Genomic DNA, 17,204 nt, shown 5'->3' on the forward strand with positions numbered 1-17,204 from the left:
GTAGTTGCTGCTTTAATAGTAGTTTTTGAAGGGGCCCCTACTTTTGAATGGCTCTGATGGTCCAGCACAGTTCTATGGGTGAGGCTGCATTGGCCCAACAGCAAGTTTTTGCAGATTTTTCTAGTTCGAAGTGATGGTGTAACACAAAACTGCAATATATTCGGTGTTTCCAATATTCTGCCCTGCTCATGGATGTAAATTGGACTTACCAAAAAGTCAATATCAGAGGTTCAAATTTCCAAGTTTCCAACCTGCAACCTCCAAGCGTTCCATGTGCACAACACACAATAACTTGTAACACAATGGTTTCCCTAGCTCACACAAGTAAACCCTCTGCAGTGCAGCCTTGCATATACAGTATACATGATATAGCAGAGGGAAGAGACACATGAGGTAACAGACAGTATTATACATTTTGACTCTTCCCATATGTGCTGCCATTGCTGTGTGACTTCAGGGGAAGATGGATTTTCCCCGAGTTAAAAAGAAGGAATCCCGACTTTGAATGGCATTTTATCGAACATGGGTCGGAAATTTTAGAGTTGCGAGTTGTCTGCTCCTTCATTACCATGAACACAAACACAGCAGTTCATTTTGACTCGGTCCAGCATACACCGACCTGCTGTGGTAAACACTCACTAGCACAAATGTGTATTGATCTGCAGCCAAATATAGCCACCAACAAATGCTCTATTTCCTCCTGTTTGAGTAACATTTGTGGAAAGGCAGTGCCCAGCTGTTGATGAGTTGCTCATTTAAAAAGATGAACTAGATGCTTGTGGCTTGTTTTTAAAGATGTATTCAGTCAGACAACATAGACTTGGGACTGAGTGCCATAGATAGTGTAGGGACACATTGAGGAACAGACCTTTTTAACTGCAAGATTATCTTCCCAGGAGTAATTTCTCCTGCTATATGACATCGTCAAATATCATTTTGACACCACAAGGTATATAAGCGATTAAATTACCAGCAAAACTGGTAAGATTTAAAGGTGGAATTATTTTTCAGAGGTATAAAGCTTAAACCTTATCCTTCCGTCACTGTATATTGGTCAATAAAAAAAATAAATAAATAAATAAAAAAAAGTTGTTTTTACTACAACGTGATGAGCTTTTATAGAAATGTCTGTGAAATGTCTGCTGGTCTAGGCTGGTCTAGGCTCTTGACAACTGCAGCGCTGTGATAAAAATTCCGCCTTCCTTTACATCATACTGTACAAAGCCAATCCTGCTCCTTCCCAAACAGAATATTTCACACAGATGTTACAGAGGGTTTAAAGAAAACTGTGGTCTAAACTGGACATGTGATTGTGGATACTCCACTTTAATGCTGGAGATAAAGGTAATGTTTTTTTTTCCCTCCCACCTCCTACTCAGTGCTGCAGCGACACACAGCCCAGAGGCGTGCGTGGACACAGGTCAAGTACCTCCCACTCAGTGTCGCTTCCTCTTGGGTGATGAGTTGATCTGGCAGAACGCAGCGTAGCAGGTGGCTTGCATAGCAGAGGTCCTCATTTACAGAAGCATGTAAGGGATGCTCTTCTTCAAGTCAGAGTAGCTGTGTGTTTGTTGTGTGCATATGTGTGTAGGCTGGTGGATGCAATATCACTGGGTGTTTGCAGTTGCTAAAGAAAGGGACTATTTTCCTGCCTGGCAGTCATATGTGCTGTAACTTTGGAGGTTCTCCGGGCATGTCCAGCTAGTGAGAGTCCCGCAGGTAGACCCAATACGCTCTGAAGGGATTATGTTGTATATCTCATATGGCTCAGAAATGTCTTGGGATCCCTCAGGACAAGCTGGAGGTTGTGGCTGGTTAGCTAAGCCTGCTGTTACTGTGAGCTGACCCCAGATAAGCAGCAGAAAATGGATGAGTACATGGATGGAAAACACATTTGAGAAGGTTTTAAAGCCCATCCAATTGTGGATTAAATTATTGCTGCATAACATAAAAAATGCATGAGTTATTAAGCAGCAATCAAAGCTAAAGTTTTGAAAGAGAAAGAAACATGCTTAGTTATTATTTATGAGGAGTTTAATAGTCACAAACTTAGCTAATCTTCTTCATCAGGATTGTGTCCTTGTCTCTGCACTTGGTTTCTTTGCTTTAGTCTGCCAATCTTGAACAGTAACATTTTCAGATGCTTTGCTTAATTTGAGCTGCTTTGGAAGGTAATGCTTTCATATCAACTATCAGTTTAGAGTGGATATTATTATCGTACATGTTTATATAAAACAGTGAAATCCGAATGTCTAGGCTTGGTGTCTTGGCACTATCAAAACTGTCAAAAGCTGGAGATATCACACATCCTTTCTGCTTCAAGCTGCCAATTTAACATTGACCAGAGCTACTCTACAATCTCTCCATGTAGCCTTCGGTTCTGCAGAAAACCCCTCAGGGCACCTATGTGGTCGGGTTTCACTTCACTTTAAGACCAGAAGCATGTTGCAAAAATTCAGCTGCTGACAGTGAAAGACAAGATTTATTTGAGTCATCGGGCTAATTTTACAGAAGCATAGAATCGTTTTCTGATTCCTGACTCCTGTTGAAAGCATATTGTTACATGGAGGTTATTTGATGTCAAAGTACAATAAATATTTTAGACTTCATTCAGACTAAGTTTCATAGACTATGCCCAAGTCGAATGCAACCAAAACAAACTGCTGAATGCCTTGCATGTGTGCTTGCTAAACTGAAAAATACAGATTTCTTAATTTCAGACTTTGTTGAGATGAAATGTTTTCACCTGACAGCAGCAGCATTCGAATTATGATTTCGTCTGACATCCTCGGTCGAGCTTGGGCTGTGATAACTCTGCGTCTTTCTCCACTGGCATACGATACCTCTGGGGCAGCGTCAGTTCCCTGATTTATTTTATGCTGTTGCATCTAGCTCTCCCTGTTTTAATGTTACTTTTACTAAAGCTTCACCCATCACAAAACTGCTAGAAATGTATGAAGTGGGCGGACGAGAGGACTTTTTGCTCTTTAGAAGAGTTTGGGAGAGTCATTGGTGTGTCCTTGCTGTTGACAGCTGGTGTATTTCAAACTCTGCTGCAGAGATGGGGAGAAAGTAGAGTGGTTATAATGGAAGCACCCCATCCTACATTTTAGAGCAATTCTTCCTTTTTGATGTCCTTTCTGATAGGAAAACATGGGGTGATTTAGTAGAAAACGCACACGTTTTTTGCTTGAACTATAGTTAATTAAAAATCTAAACAAAACTACATGATTGACAGCCTTAGATGTTTCATTTTCAAGTAGAATCTTTATTTAGTGTTTCACCTTCCCAGTTCCTCACCATGGTCAGTTCAATTTGTTAGGAGTTTGTTGGGCAACATTTGATCACAAGTCACTCCCATGTCATCGCCCCCACGGCAATCTGAGTTTGAGGACAATAAAAAGGCTGCGTTATTATATAGCTGAACATAGCCATCATCAGGGTGAAGTAAAATACAAACACAGACACCAAAAGTGTCACACAAGCCAAAACTAGTTTCAAAAGAAATTCCACATAGAAATGATCTACAAGTTCTCACTCCCAACACATAAAATGAAGCAGCTTGGTCAGTGTCCTGAAGATTTAAACTACAGAGATTACCTAGCCCAGGGTTAGGCACCAAACTGTGCAGTATCCGCCCTGTGTTAAAATTACATTCAGTCATGCAATTACAACAGCTCACATAAGTTTTCATACTTGTGCCTCATATCTTAAAAACAATTCAGTGTTGAAACTTGGTCATACAGAACGTATGCCCCATTCTCCAGATGGAAAAGTCTTGTGGAAGACGCAACCAACCACCCCATCAGCCCCTGATACAGACTCTTCTCGTGCTCTATACTACAGCATCAGAGGGGGCTTCCAGGAATGCTGCTGAGTCTGCGTTGCTGCAGCAAAGTGAGAAATGAAGCTACCACCATGTTTCATGTTTGAATAATGCAGGTTGTTGTATAAACACTGAAAACAAAATGGTCCAGGTTGTGCCATCCACTGCACTATTTCTTGGCTGCTGTTATGTTGTCTTTTAAATAAATGCTAAAAGTAGATTTGCCATAGGGCCTTTTGACAAGACAGGATCACAGATGAAGTAATAATACCTGGTCTCAGGTGCAATTTCCTAATCAATGTGCAAATATTCAAATTATGCACAGCCATTTGACGTACAGCAAAACTAGCACTTTTGGGGGACTTCAGGCAAGTGTCCTGTATGATTTAGAACTCAACTATATTCATTATTAGAACAGCTTTTACTTTAAGGATATCCATTTAGCATTACCATATAGCATTCCATTGACTTAATAATGACCTGCAATATCTTATGTTTAGCAAACCTAGATTCTTCTTTAATTCAATCAATATCATACATACTTTTTCATTAGTTTGGGAAACTGTATCTAGACCAAACCACAGAATCTGACAGAAACTGTCAATACTTTTTGACTAAAGACATGCTGTTGAATAGGCATGAGAGGCAGTGTGAAGTTGAATTTGTACAGTGTGTATTTCACAGAATATCACTGGATAGGTTGAAAACAGACTCACTGAAGCAGAAAACAGATCTTAACGGACGCCAACTTTTTACTTATCAACAACTATTGACTTTTTTGCAAAAAATAAAGGAACACTTTAGTGTGATAGTCATGAGCCTGATCCTACAGACACAAATGCATCACAATGAGCAAGATTTCGGTTTATAATTAATTCAGGCTTTGCAGATAATTTGTTTTTGTGGCCTTATGTTGTCAGCTGTTATGACTAATATGCCACATTCATACTTCAGTGAGCAAGGAGATTCTCGTTGTTTTTGCTTGCATAGTTAAGAGGTGGTTTGCAGAGTTGAAGCCTGTCAATAAATGTAAATACTGCTCTGAATATAGAGAGGCTGTTATTCTTTTTATTTTTTTTTTTTATTTTCACACTCAGAGTACACCTCGCACTGAAGCAAAGTTTGTCCAGGGCATGTTTTCACTTATATTCCTTGTAGCTGATATGTTATGTGAAAACTATGCAAACTATGCATTAAAATTCCATTTCATGTTGTCAGATTAATCTATCTCCTCTTGGAAGGTAAACGCAATTTTGCACTGAGTCCAGAAGGCCTTTATGTTCTCTGTTTCTGAAACAGAAACATTCGAGGCTTTGTGGGAAAATACATTTTCAAATAATCAAGTACTTCAGTCTCCCTTTTCAAGCGTCTCTTGGCAACGAAAATGGTCAATCTAACCTCTGCATCTGCCGAGTGCTGTGTTTTCAGCAAAGGCACTTGGAAATGAGTCCCCTTATTCAAGGTACACACAAAGTTGACACTTAGCAATTACTCATTTGAGTCAGAATTGCTATTTAAGTTGGAGCATGAAAGCACAGTCCACCCACCCACAGACCTGCTGTCATTACATATAAGTCAACAGATCTGTTCAGATGTGAAGAACGTATCGCTCGCTTTGCTTTCTGTCATCAAGAAGGGAACAAACTGAATTTATACAAGAAGGAGGGGGTAATAGGATTTTTTTTTCCTGTGTCCTGTGTTGGATTTTCAACAGAAAACCTCCTTTTTTGCAATTAATGATGAAAAGAGCTGGCAAAAGCCTGCAGGTGGGTTTTGGATAAATGACAATTCACCACATCAAGGCAAGTCGAGTTTAGCGTGCAGGCAAATAAAGTGAAACAATAAACAGACTTATGTGCTATAAAAAAAAGCATTAAGCCACTTTAAATTAAGTCAGAGCAACATTGTGCCAACAGCTTTCCCAATACTGATGATAATTGCCATGTTTTTTTAACACTCATGTGACACAACTGCACACACAACTACAGGAGAGCACAGACCAGCAGGTAACCCAGTCCAGGTGGCATACAGTAGAGTACAGTATGCATAGATATACTTCTCCCACAGGGACTTAAAAGAAACTTGACATTTGCCATGCTTTAGTGGCTCTTTGGGCTGCAGTGCATATGCTGTGCTTTTAATCTAGCCTTCCACTTTTAACAAATGTCCTTGCAAGCTCTCTCCCGTCTCTCCCCTAGCCTTTGAGGAATGATGCACCTTGAAAAATAATCTTTTAAAAAGATTGTTTGTGTGCATACATTACAAGCAAGGAGACCTATTTGTTACAAGTGCAGCACATACTAATCTATCCCAAAGGGACACTTTTATAGGAGCATTAATGTTTGCACATCTACCTTGATGGGTGCTTGTGTTTGGACCTGGAGTTCTGCAAACACAAGTCTACATATAGCTTATGGTGCATTTGAATAGGTGCTATATATTGATATAGACTTTTCCAGGACTATTTGAAAGTCAAGTATATGGATTTGCATTTGTACCGTGAGTGGGCTTAGTCGCTTACATGCTTGTGTACAGTACCTTGATAGCAGACGTGGCAATCTGGAGGTGGTGCAGTCGTCTCAGGGTGCTCTCTCGATCTGTGAAGTAGGAAGCAGCCAGCTGATGGAGCAGCTCCAGGGACACCACTGAGCTGTTGCTGTTGCCCTCCGACTTCTTATTCAGCTTCTGCTTGTCCAAGAAAATGGTCAAAGACTCCTCTCCTGTGGATGAAAAAGTTGATCATGTTGAACAATCTGACTTAGTTGTTATTGAAGTATTGAATCCTTTCTTTGATGTGCTTACAAAGTGGAAATATTTGAGTGGTAATTTCCAATATTACAATACAGAGCAACAGCCTGGTGTTATCCTTAGAAAAACTCAAGTGATGTTCTGCTTCAGTTGTTGACATTTCTTTGGCAGGCCTTCACTCTGTCGTTGTGGTTCTGTGGTTTATCCACTGTGGTGCAGATAACTTATCACTTGCATTTGCTTCGTTCCCTCTCATGAAACAATAAAAGGCAAACTATTAGCACTTAAGTAATACCAAAAAGGCTTGGTTTTCACTTGGTTTATTTTCAAAGCAGAATTAAAAAGTAGACTGAAGAAACTAAAGGGGTTTGCTAAGGAATTAGCATTTTAAGATAGCTGTTTGGCAGACAGGCTAGCATTTATAAAAATAATTTAGCTGACTTCAGCAAGAAAAAGCAGAAGCAAGCTAATGCTGGTGAATTAAAGTTAATGTCAGGTTACCACAGTGTTGCATTCTCTAACAGTTTTAACTTGTCTTGCTAGCTATTTCATCAGGAATTAAATGTGAAGTGGAACCTTTGAATTTGAGGAGGGGTAACTATAGCTTGTCAGACTCAGCCTGTGTGGTGGGGCGCAGCCATACTGGAGTCTTAACTCTGACTTTCAACTTGAAAAGCTCTATCACTTGGCTAGAAGGTAGTTCACTTAAATGTGTTGCCTAAGTCAAACCCTGAACAAGCAGATGTGGAGGTTAGCTATTGTTGGAGTTTTCCTGCCTCTAGGATGAGACACTTAATTGACTATATCTACACTATACACCAATCAGCCTTTCATTAAAACCCCTGGCAGGTGAAATGATTCACATCAATCATCTTGTTACAATGCAGTGCTCTCATGGGGAACCTGGGTCCTGGCATCCCTGCCAGTGCCACTTGACATGCACCACCCATGTAAACATAGAACAATGTGCCCTGCCACACCACAAAAACTGCTCAGCAGTAGCCCATCAAATGTGATAAGGCATTGACCCCACCCAACCCACAGGACCTAAAGGATGCACTCTAATGACCCAATACAAGATACCACATGGACAACCCAGGAAGTCGAATGTCTCCGTCTCAACATGTCAGAGCCGCAAGGGAACCTGTACAATATAATGCAGGTGATTTTAATATTGTTGATTGGTGTACAGTAATTTAGTATTTTAGTGGTCACGCCACATAGAATGAAGGACCAAAGCTGTACACAAACTACTGCCATTCAAATGCCCAAAGAGGTAGAGTCACATTATTTTGTTTCAATTCATAGGTAGCCTTTTTGATTAAATGTGAAATTCAGACTGGGTTCAAAATAACTCTGTATTTGCTCAAAGGATACAATTTATATATTTAGCATCCCCCATTTTACTAGATTGTGAAATAGGCAGTATGTGTTACGTAATGCCCTAAATGTTTCCATGCATGCCCAAAGCCGGAGAAAACTTCTTGCCTGCCGCCACAACATGATTTTTAAAGCTCACTTATCATTAATTGAATGATTAATTGAAATGGGAAATTGTGTAAATCTTGTTGATATATATCTACATTTCATTTCAACAATTCTATTGCACCAAATTCAGGAAGGAACATCTTATTTAAAGTTTGTGAGAGGCTGCTGCACCTGTTGCATTAATATCTACAGGTAAGATTTCATTTCTTCAAAGTGATTTTCTTGCTTCATCAATTAAATCATGCATTTAATTTGTAATTTATCCAGTAAAGCCACAGCATTACACATACACTATATTTTTGTGCTGAAGACTTAATGCCTCTGCAAAATATTAAGTCCTAAAAAATTAACTCAGTGAAAACAGCATAGCTAACAATTGTACTTCAGCCATGAAGATAATTGCACTGGCAGCACTAAGGCATCACCCACAATAAAAACACTCTTTTAAGTGCCGCAGTTGTTTGGAGCCTGGATTTAAAATGTATTTTGTTAATGCTTGACAGGCTGTCTAGATCGAGTCCAAACGTTCCTGCCACAATGGATCAATACAGACGAATTACAGTTAAAACCTTTCTTAGTACTCAAAGACTTTTCACACATTCCATGACATATTGCAGTGGTTGAACTATTCGCTGCATTTTTTCTTCCTTTTTGGCTGAAAAGTAACTTTTGAAGGAAGACAAAGTGGCACATGATAGGCAAGCGTTACTCCCCAAACGCCCCCCTTGATTATGGGCCGCCATGTCATGCACTCAGATTGCTGGTAACAATCCCACTATGTAATACAGCATATTTTATATAGCCAAGACAAACTGTTCACCATTCGACACCAATGATAACTGACACAAAGTTTCTAAAATCTCAGCTTTGCTTAGTTTCTCCAATATTAATTTATTACTGACTGATTCTGCACATTTTTTTCAGGTAGGTGTATTTTATTTTTCGACAATCATTAAGGTAATTTATTCACTTCAACCCAGATAACATTTGTGCTAAAACTGAACTTCACAGCTCGATGTAACCATGGCTGGCGAGACAGCTCTAAAAAGGGAAAAAAAAAAAAAAACAGCGATACAAAAAGAGAACAAAAACATAAAGCTAGATCGGGGATGAGTGCATTCGCCCAGCCGGTCTAATCAGTATGCAGACTGGCTGTGCCATTTAGTCGAGGCTGTTAATTACATATAGAGTCCAACTATCAGTGTGCCAGTGAATTCATCTGTGCTCTGTCTTCCGTGCTGATGCCGCAGCGCACGCATGCAGTGATAAGTGGTGCTGAAGTTAGATGTCTGTGGATGCAAACCTACATCACTAAAATATCAGAGAGATTGTTAGAAAAGTGAATGTGAGGAAAACAAGATTTGTCCTTTGTGTGAACCGCGTGGTAATAGGTGGTGGCCAACTCGACTTGCTTTGGGAGATGTATGAGTAACGTCGGGCTCAAATTATTGTATTTCGTCATAATTTAAAGTCCATTATGTCTCTTATAAGTGAGTAAATATCACCTGCTTTGTTATATGTTCAGTGTACTGTACATTACAGGGTTTGACTGATCTGAGTATGCTGACCTTGTAAATCTCCCCCTGACTCTGATGAAAGGGATGCTTAGATCCTGAAATGTTTATACTGACTATCAATTTTTTATAAGCCCCTTCATAAAATTACTGCCAAGTGTAAAAATGCACCCATATATCTGGGCTGCTGCTGTATGTGATGATGATGATGATCGATGACAATCGATATTGTTAGCGATTCTATTTTGTGAGTTACCCCTCTCTTCGAAGATTGGGGTTGAAAAGAAAACCGATAGAAGGAGCAAAATCCTTAAATGGGTCAATTTAATCCCTCTGCTTAGTAAGGCTCTTGCAAATGCATGCATTCCTCGTCAGAGGGGCAGATGAGTGGAAAATTACTGAGACAAACAAACAACCTTGGTTTAATCCTCGAGGCACAAGGTGTGCTATTGTTTCCATGTCTGCTTTTCACTTGACATTTATCTTTAACACCACAGCCAGCACATAGATTGTACACTTCTGTAGCACTACACCAACGCAGGTTTTAATTCAGTGTATTTTGTAGTGAATTACTCTGAGACCTGAAAGGAGGAGCTCATCTATTTTTGGTGTGTCCCGACACATTACTAACCCGAGAATAAAGGCGAGTGTGTCACATGCAGTCTTTGCTTACCTCCCAGGGTAGCAGAAACTAGGAAGTGGGTCCCGTACTTCTTGATGAGGTTATCGTTGATTTGCTGCAGGGTTGGCCGTCGCCCCAGTAACCGCAGGTTGCGTAGGAACTCAGGCGCTAAGGGCAATGGAGCTTTGAGGAAATCTCTCTTCTCTGTTGCCAGACTGTTCACCTTCCAGTGGCTGAACTCCCTGAAATCATGAATAAGGTAAAAGGTGAGTTTAAAATTGCATGCAGATACATTAAGACACAAAAGAGCCAGATTAAAAAGGGGATCTGAGCATGTCAGATTGATTGAGACTCAAACAGTTAAAAAGTTGCAGGGATGGAAGAAGAATGAGCGTTAATTTAAAGGGTAACTCCACCATTTTTCCACAAAAGGTGTTTACAGGTCTTGGTGAGTACTGCTGCGTACTGTATGTGAATTTTTTCTTCATTTTCAAAGTCATCAATCAAAAACATTACAATGCAATGCAATTAAGCCACTGCAATTTATCAGATTACATGCAGCTTCCTCTGGAGCTACAAAGGACTTTAAACTACTTTTTCCACATATACGGTGGCACTCCCCAAGATCTGTAAACAAACCTTCATCATTGAAATAGTGGAGTTACGTCACAGAAAGGCAATGCACACCAAGGACTTAAAGGAAGTGCTGATAAATGACAGCAGACTAGAAAGTGAAAAAAGTATTGCACAGTCAGGAAGGCTCAAAACGTTCAAAGAAAACTGCAAATGGTGCATGTCTATATCCAAAATTTTGAAATTTTGAAGTAATGGGGCAGAAGTATTTACATCAATGTACTTAAATTACCAAGAGTGAAAGTACCTATTATGCAAAATAACAAATTTTAGACTAATCCAATATATCACTGGATGATTAATAGTGCTACATTCATATTTAAATCATCTAAATGTAGCTGCTCAAGGAAGGACTGATTTCAACTTACTCAATAGTAATACATCAGAATTTAATTGTTTATTATACTTTATACCATTTTTTTAACTAGCATGAATTGGAGATACTCAAGAAAAGCAGAAGCACCTCAAAACTGTACTCGAGTACAGGACTTGAGTACAGTTTCAATACAGTAGTTTCTTTCCACCCTTGAAATTTTTGTATTTTTGTGTTATTTCTGCTGTAAAATCAATGGGCCCATTCGCTCTTGTCATTACCAGTGTTCTGTATTAGGATGAAATCCAGATATGAGTTAATTCACATTAAATAGCCACATCACAAATACAGCTGCAGCTTGTCTTGTTTTTACGTACAGTCAGGGTCAGCTGACAGGGTGTGGTACAGCACTTGAAGCCTATTTGGTAACTTGGAAAAAGAATAACTTTAAAGCATCATCGGCAGTTACACAAGCGGTACACATTGTGGACTAATCTGGATGGAATCCTTGGACTCCAAGCCTGATCAAAGTTTGCTTGAAACAGCCACTGATGTGGTTGGCATCATTTCCACTTAACCTCTTTGATATTTACTAACAATTAACTGCATGAAGTGTATGAAGTGCAAATGGGGTCAGTGGTGCATTTTGGCTTTCCTGGTAATGGCTGTTTACTCTCACATGTTTTTGAAGAGGATAAACTCTGAATAGATTTTTCCATTGGCCTTTCACTCCTTCTACAATCCGCTATAACCAGAAGGTGCCAAAGCCTTTCATCTGTTTGTGCTGTAAAAACAGTGCCCTCCTTTTTTTTTCTTTTTGCTAAAAAGCAATCCTAATGTTTTGTTTTGTTTTTGTTTGTTTGTTTGTTTGTTTTTTCACCAAATCCAACCCACTTGCTCACATATAAGAGTAATGTTTTCTGATTGGGTATCCTGTTTGTTCACATGTTGTCCTAGAAACAAATGTAGGGAAGAGTAGTTGATGTTCAACTGTTGGACTTTGATTAAGCATGTTTTAAGCTATAAAACATGATTTTGCTGCATTTGACTCTATTCAAGTCAAAAGCTTTATAAAGCTGCACTAATATTATGACGTGTCACAAAAAGTGACTTGTAAAAGGTTTGACAAACCAACAAAGACACATCACTTGACTCTGCAGTTCTCCTCTTTTTAGGGCCTTTTGCTCATGGTTTTTGTTTTACAAACTGTGCCTTAGCCAAACTGTTCTGACTCAGTCTCAAGGCTCTTTTGGTTAATGTCCAGAGGCAGCAGGCAGCTAGTTTTAGCAAACCTAAAAAAAAAAATTAAAAAAATCTGACCAGCACCAAACAGCAGATGAAGTAGATGGTGAACATTGTGGAGCACAGATCTGTCACAATCAGGTATAAGAAAGCCCCTGAGGTGCCCTTGAGCAAGGCCCTTAACCACAGCTGCTCCAGTGCAGCTGCTCAGTGGCTAATGGATCAGACTGTGGTTGTACTGGGCAGCTTCTAGGTCTGAGTGTGACTGTCTGAATGTAATCAAGCCAGTTTTATATTGGAGGTGGACAACACTGAGCGTCTTTAAACAAAAAGTCATCAGTACACAGAGGATTAGACAAAGGTTTTGATTATGGAACAGAAAAAGAGAGAAAACCATAATCATTCTTTATTTTTTCCATATAACAAATCCCACTAAAAATATGAAAAGCAACGACGTGTTAATCTTTTATTTCTCCCTGGCACAAATCTTTAAAAACACTCCCAAGTAAATTGTTTCTTTTTTTTTTTTCTTTTTCTTTTTTTTTTTTAATGTTGTTTTTTTTATGACACAGGAATTTTCAACAAAAACAGCTGGGCAGTTTTTAACCAAAATAATCCACCAATAATATGCAGAGCCCATGTTTTTGCTGATGAAGGAACATATCACCCAGTGTAACAGTATTGCTCATTGATGTGTTCTTCATAGTTTTTTAGACAACAGTGGAGTTGTATAGCATGAAGGAACTTTGGCTCAAGGTAAAATGCCTCAGTCACTTTTGGAGCCAGTTCATTTCTGTCATTCCTGAGGATGCCTGGTCTCCTATTACATTTGGCCTGAGAATCACACAATGTGACCTAAAGGATCGTTTCTTATTTAGATTCCAAAAGCCAATAGAATCCTTATATATGTATAGATTAGTGTAGAGTAACGGTGTATGGGCACTTGGAAGTTTTGTGGGTCTGGTAATTCGAGAGGGTTGCCCTCAGTATCAGCCAGGCACTAAGTCTTGTTCTCAATTGTAATGCTTATGCCGTTTCTCCTCCATCAAGATTTAATAAATGTTTCCTGTACCTTCTTCAGTAAGTAGCTGATCAGTTTTCAAGAATTCCCTCACAAGTTGGCGTCACAAACAGGATCCCAAGAAAACAAATGGTCATTTTTTTTGCCAGGCCATGTTTTTGCATTCACACATATACTTAGTGGGACCTATTTCATTTAGATTTTGGTGTATTTGTGAGATTTATTGACAATAAGAGAAAAAAAAAATAATAATCAGATCCCAAATTGCCATCTGTCGGATAGAAAAGAAGCACCCTGTCTTTTGACCATGATGAGATAATGACTGAGTGAGACCCAGAAGCAGCTACCGGTGACGAAACTCTGTCAACACTTTTTATATAAAAGATATTAAAAAAGACAATGGTTGCATGATGAAGTGCTAGCAGTGCCTGCCAAAGCTGAGATCTCTGCTTTGAAAAACTCCTCGAACGAAAATGTAGTTTGCTTGCCAAGGTTAGCTTTGTTAATGTTCTATTTGCTTCGTTAATCTTTGATGCTATGTTAATGACATTCTAGCTTTTAAATTGGCATGGTTTCAAAAGCAGTTAATGTAATGCCATCTTCAAAGATAACATTCAAAATTGCATACAAAAAAAATTAAAGATTAAACACTAAAAAATGTTAAATGGAAAGTAACTTCTATAGTAATTAGTAATTTATTGCCATGATATTTTTATTTTTTTTTTACCTGAGTTTACTTTCACTGGACATTTTCAGATTTTTTCAGTAATATTTAATGGGAGTAACATTGCTCTTTTACTTGGGTATGGATTTTCACTACTTTAGCCACCCACTCTCACTGCGACACTTAAATCACAATACTTCCGGCGCAGCCACGGCCTTAACTGTCCCGATAAATGTCAGGCAGTAGCAGAGACCTTTGTTCAATTGAACTGGTCAACAGAACACAGTGACAGAGGGAGAGAGAGAGATCAGTCTGGAAAATTCATCCATTTCAAGCAGCTGCAAATCATTTCATCACGTCAGTCCTCGTCAGCCACCGTGGAACCCTGAGGTATGTTAATATTATGCAAATGCTAGTAGAAAAGTACAGATTCTCCTCATCTGCATAGATTTGCCGGCAAAACAAGAGGCGTTGAATATTAGCACATTATGTATGCATTCTCTCTGAACAAAATACCAGCAGTGACACACTGTTTTCCCATGAGTACTCTCTTACACACACATGCACACACACTGGGTAACATTCACAGAGGGAGGTACATATACCGTATCACTGTCTCAGTTCCCCACTGGCTGCTCTTACACGGCCTTTTCGTGGTCAATAGTTTACTATTACAGACAACATGATACTGTAATTATGCTGTTGACTGCATTGTGACTACACTAGGATAAATACAATAGGCCAATTCCCTTAATAATACATGATAAATATGTATGAGGTCATTCAGATGGTACCATGGAAGAGACAGCATTGGGCTGTAATTAGTTTGTAGTTGCTGCATTGCATATTAGTCTTCAAAGGGAAGCTCAGATTTGTAACCATTTAGCGCAAACCATGACAAAGCTTTGCTCTGAAGGAAGGGCCCCAGGAGCATACGGTCAGACTTGTGCTTCATTAGGAGGTTCATTCTCACATAATGCACCAATTAATGTCTATAGTCTGGCCACAGTCACAGTGCAATTTGTACAAGCTATCATTAACTGTGGCTACATTGTTCTTTTATGAAAGCAGGGCAACTCAGAGTGTGAGGGCACAGTGTGGAGCTGCAAGCAAAATGGGCGAAAAAGAAAAAAAAAAAGGAAAAAAAAAGATAAATAGAGTGAAAACACAAGAGGAGCCAGAGAAAATTGCGCTTTCTCAGCGCCTGTTTGTGTGCATTCATATCATCTGGCATAATAGAAATATCTATGTAATTCATTATTAAAAAGGAAAAGAAAGAGTGGTGACCAAGGGCACAGTACTCAGATTCATTATTCAGGTATGAGTTGTACTACCAAATGTAAAGTTATTCTGCTTCAAGAACAAGTTCTTTACTTGAAATCTCAAAATAGACGAACAGAACTAATAATAGCAAAGTATACTAGCATAGTATCAAGAGCAGTATTGTGTTATAACACAGGGACTCTGTTTAGGAATAGGAATAGGAATACAGTGAAACTAAGTACCCAGGGCCACAACACGAGAAGGACACTTAATAAGCAAGGAATTAAAAGTTAGTTTGAGCCATAACTTTATCATGATCACCAGTTAACTATATCATATATAGATAATAGATATATATATAGATATATAGACATATAGATAAACAAAACTCACCACCCGAGAAGCCTCCTTGTTGTGGGGAAGCCCTGCGAGTCGATTACCGAGTGCAGTAGAGTCCCGTAGTAATGATATTCACTGAGCTGCGGAACTCCACTGCACTCAGTAATCGACTCGCAGGGCTTCCCCACAACAAGCCTGCAGCTGGAGAGGTGAGTTTTGTTGACCTTTTCCGACAAATCCGGCAACGATATCAAATGTTTGATGCCTTGGAATATGTGCTGGGACCCTGTTTCTAATGTTGCTGAAGTTTGGTGCTGTTCGGAGCATTATTTGTGGCTTTTTGATGGCGATTTATACTTGGACCCATTTACTGTAGTGTATTACTGTTGTGCGGTCGTTTCTGAGGATGCTAAAACTACGTAAGCTAGCGGTCCGCAAACTTTATCTCTCGGGGGTGGTCGTACTTGGTGTAAAGGTGTGTTAGAACATGGATTAAACTTACTCCGGAATATCCCTTTAATCGAGACTCCAGACAAGTCTTATCTAGTTGTGTTTTACAGTGATAAAGCTATCCATCTCATTGTAGAAGCCAGAGTCTGATGGCTTTCCATCCAAGTACTGTGTTGTAAATGCTGGGTAATGCTGCCCACACCTGCACAGCCAGCTTCTTTTTAACTGAGTGATTTTTTTTTAGTACGTGTCACTGTGGTCAAACAAAGCATCTTTATTAAAACTCACATGTCAAATTGCACTTTCCTGCTCCTAAAGACAGCAAGTATTTCTTTAATGACATTAAAAGGGAAATGTACATTCAAAGGTTACCTCAGACATATTGCACTTTGATGATATAATGAGACAGATTTAAAAAAAGAATGGTAAAAGCCAACTGATCCAGCGATAACATGACAATGCATGTCCTTTGTTTCTATTGTGGTTTAGTGAGTGAGAATAGTGCACTGACACAGTCTCCTGAATAAACATACTGAATTGCTCGTACTCTTGTTTTTATAGACATACCCTTCACTTCTGTTGCTGTTAGTGGTGTTGCCAAATGCTATTAAAAAACAAAGCTCCTGCAGAGAAAGTTTTTTTTTTCATAGTAGAACCAGTAAGCTGATATTAATATGTTAAACTAGCCAATAAATTAGCCTATTTTCAATATTCATATGGACAGATTAGATTTGGAGTTTAACTGATGAGCATTCGAATGATTCATCAATGCTTTATTTTTTTAAATTGCAATGCTAAATTGACTTACAGTACTGGTAAAATGAAATGCACGCATCATGTACTTGAATTGTATGTACAATGTAAAAATTGTTGAGTGAAATATTACTTTTCCCTGATCCATGAAAAAAAAATACAATACATAATATATAAGTATGAATTATATGAATTATGAATCTATTTTAAGAATCTTTAATTTTGATCAGTTTAATTCAGATTCTTGACCAATGTATAAGTGTATAAATGTCGTAATCTACTCTAACCAGTTATGACATGGAACAATTGACTGTTGTCATTTAGAGAC

At 38.9% G+C, this 17,204-nt stretch overlaps 1 protein-coding gene across 1 annotated transcript in view; it reads right to left on the reverse strand.

Annotated features, from left to right (window-relative positions):
- Positions 1 to 17,204, reverse strand: part of brinp2 (bone morphogenetic protein/retinoic acid inducible neural-specific 2) — a 230,573-nt gene that overhangs the window by 85,629 nt on the left and 127,740 nt on the right. Inside the window, exons 3-4 of the mRNA XM_037085301.1 lie at positions 10,250 to 10,440; positions 6,365 to 6,546 (exon numbers count right to left, since the gene is read on the reverse strand). Coding sequence (XP_036941196.1) covers positions 6,365 to 6,546; positions 10,250 to 10,440 — 373 coding nt within the window. The remainder of the gene's footprint in view (positions 1 to 6,364; positions 6,547 to 10,249; positions 10,441 to 17,204) is intronic.

The sequence above is a fragment of the Acanthopagrus latus genome, chromosome 21 (genome assembly GCF_904848185.1).
Source record: "Acanthopagrus latus isolate v.2019 chromosome 21, fAcaLat1.1, whole genome shotgun sequence".
In the NCBI taxonomy this organism is placed as follows: Eukaryota; Metazoa; Chordata; class Actinopteri; order Spariformes; family Sparidae; genus Acanthopagrus; species Acanthopagrus latus.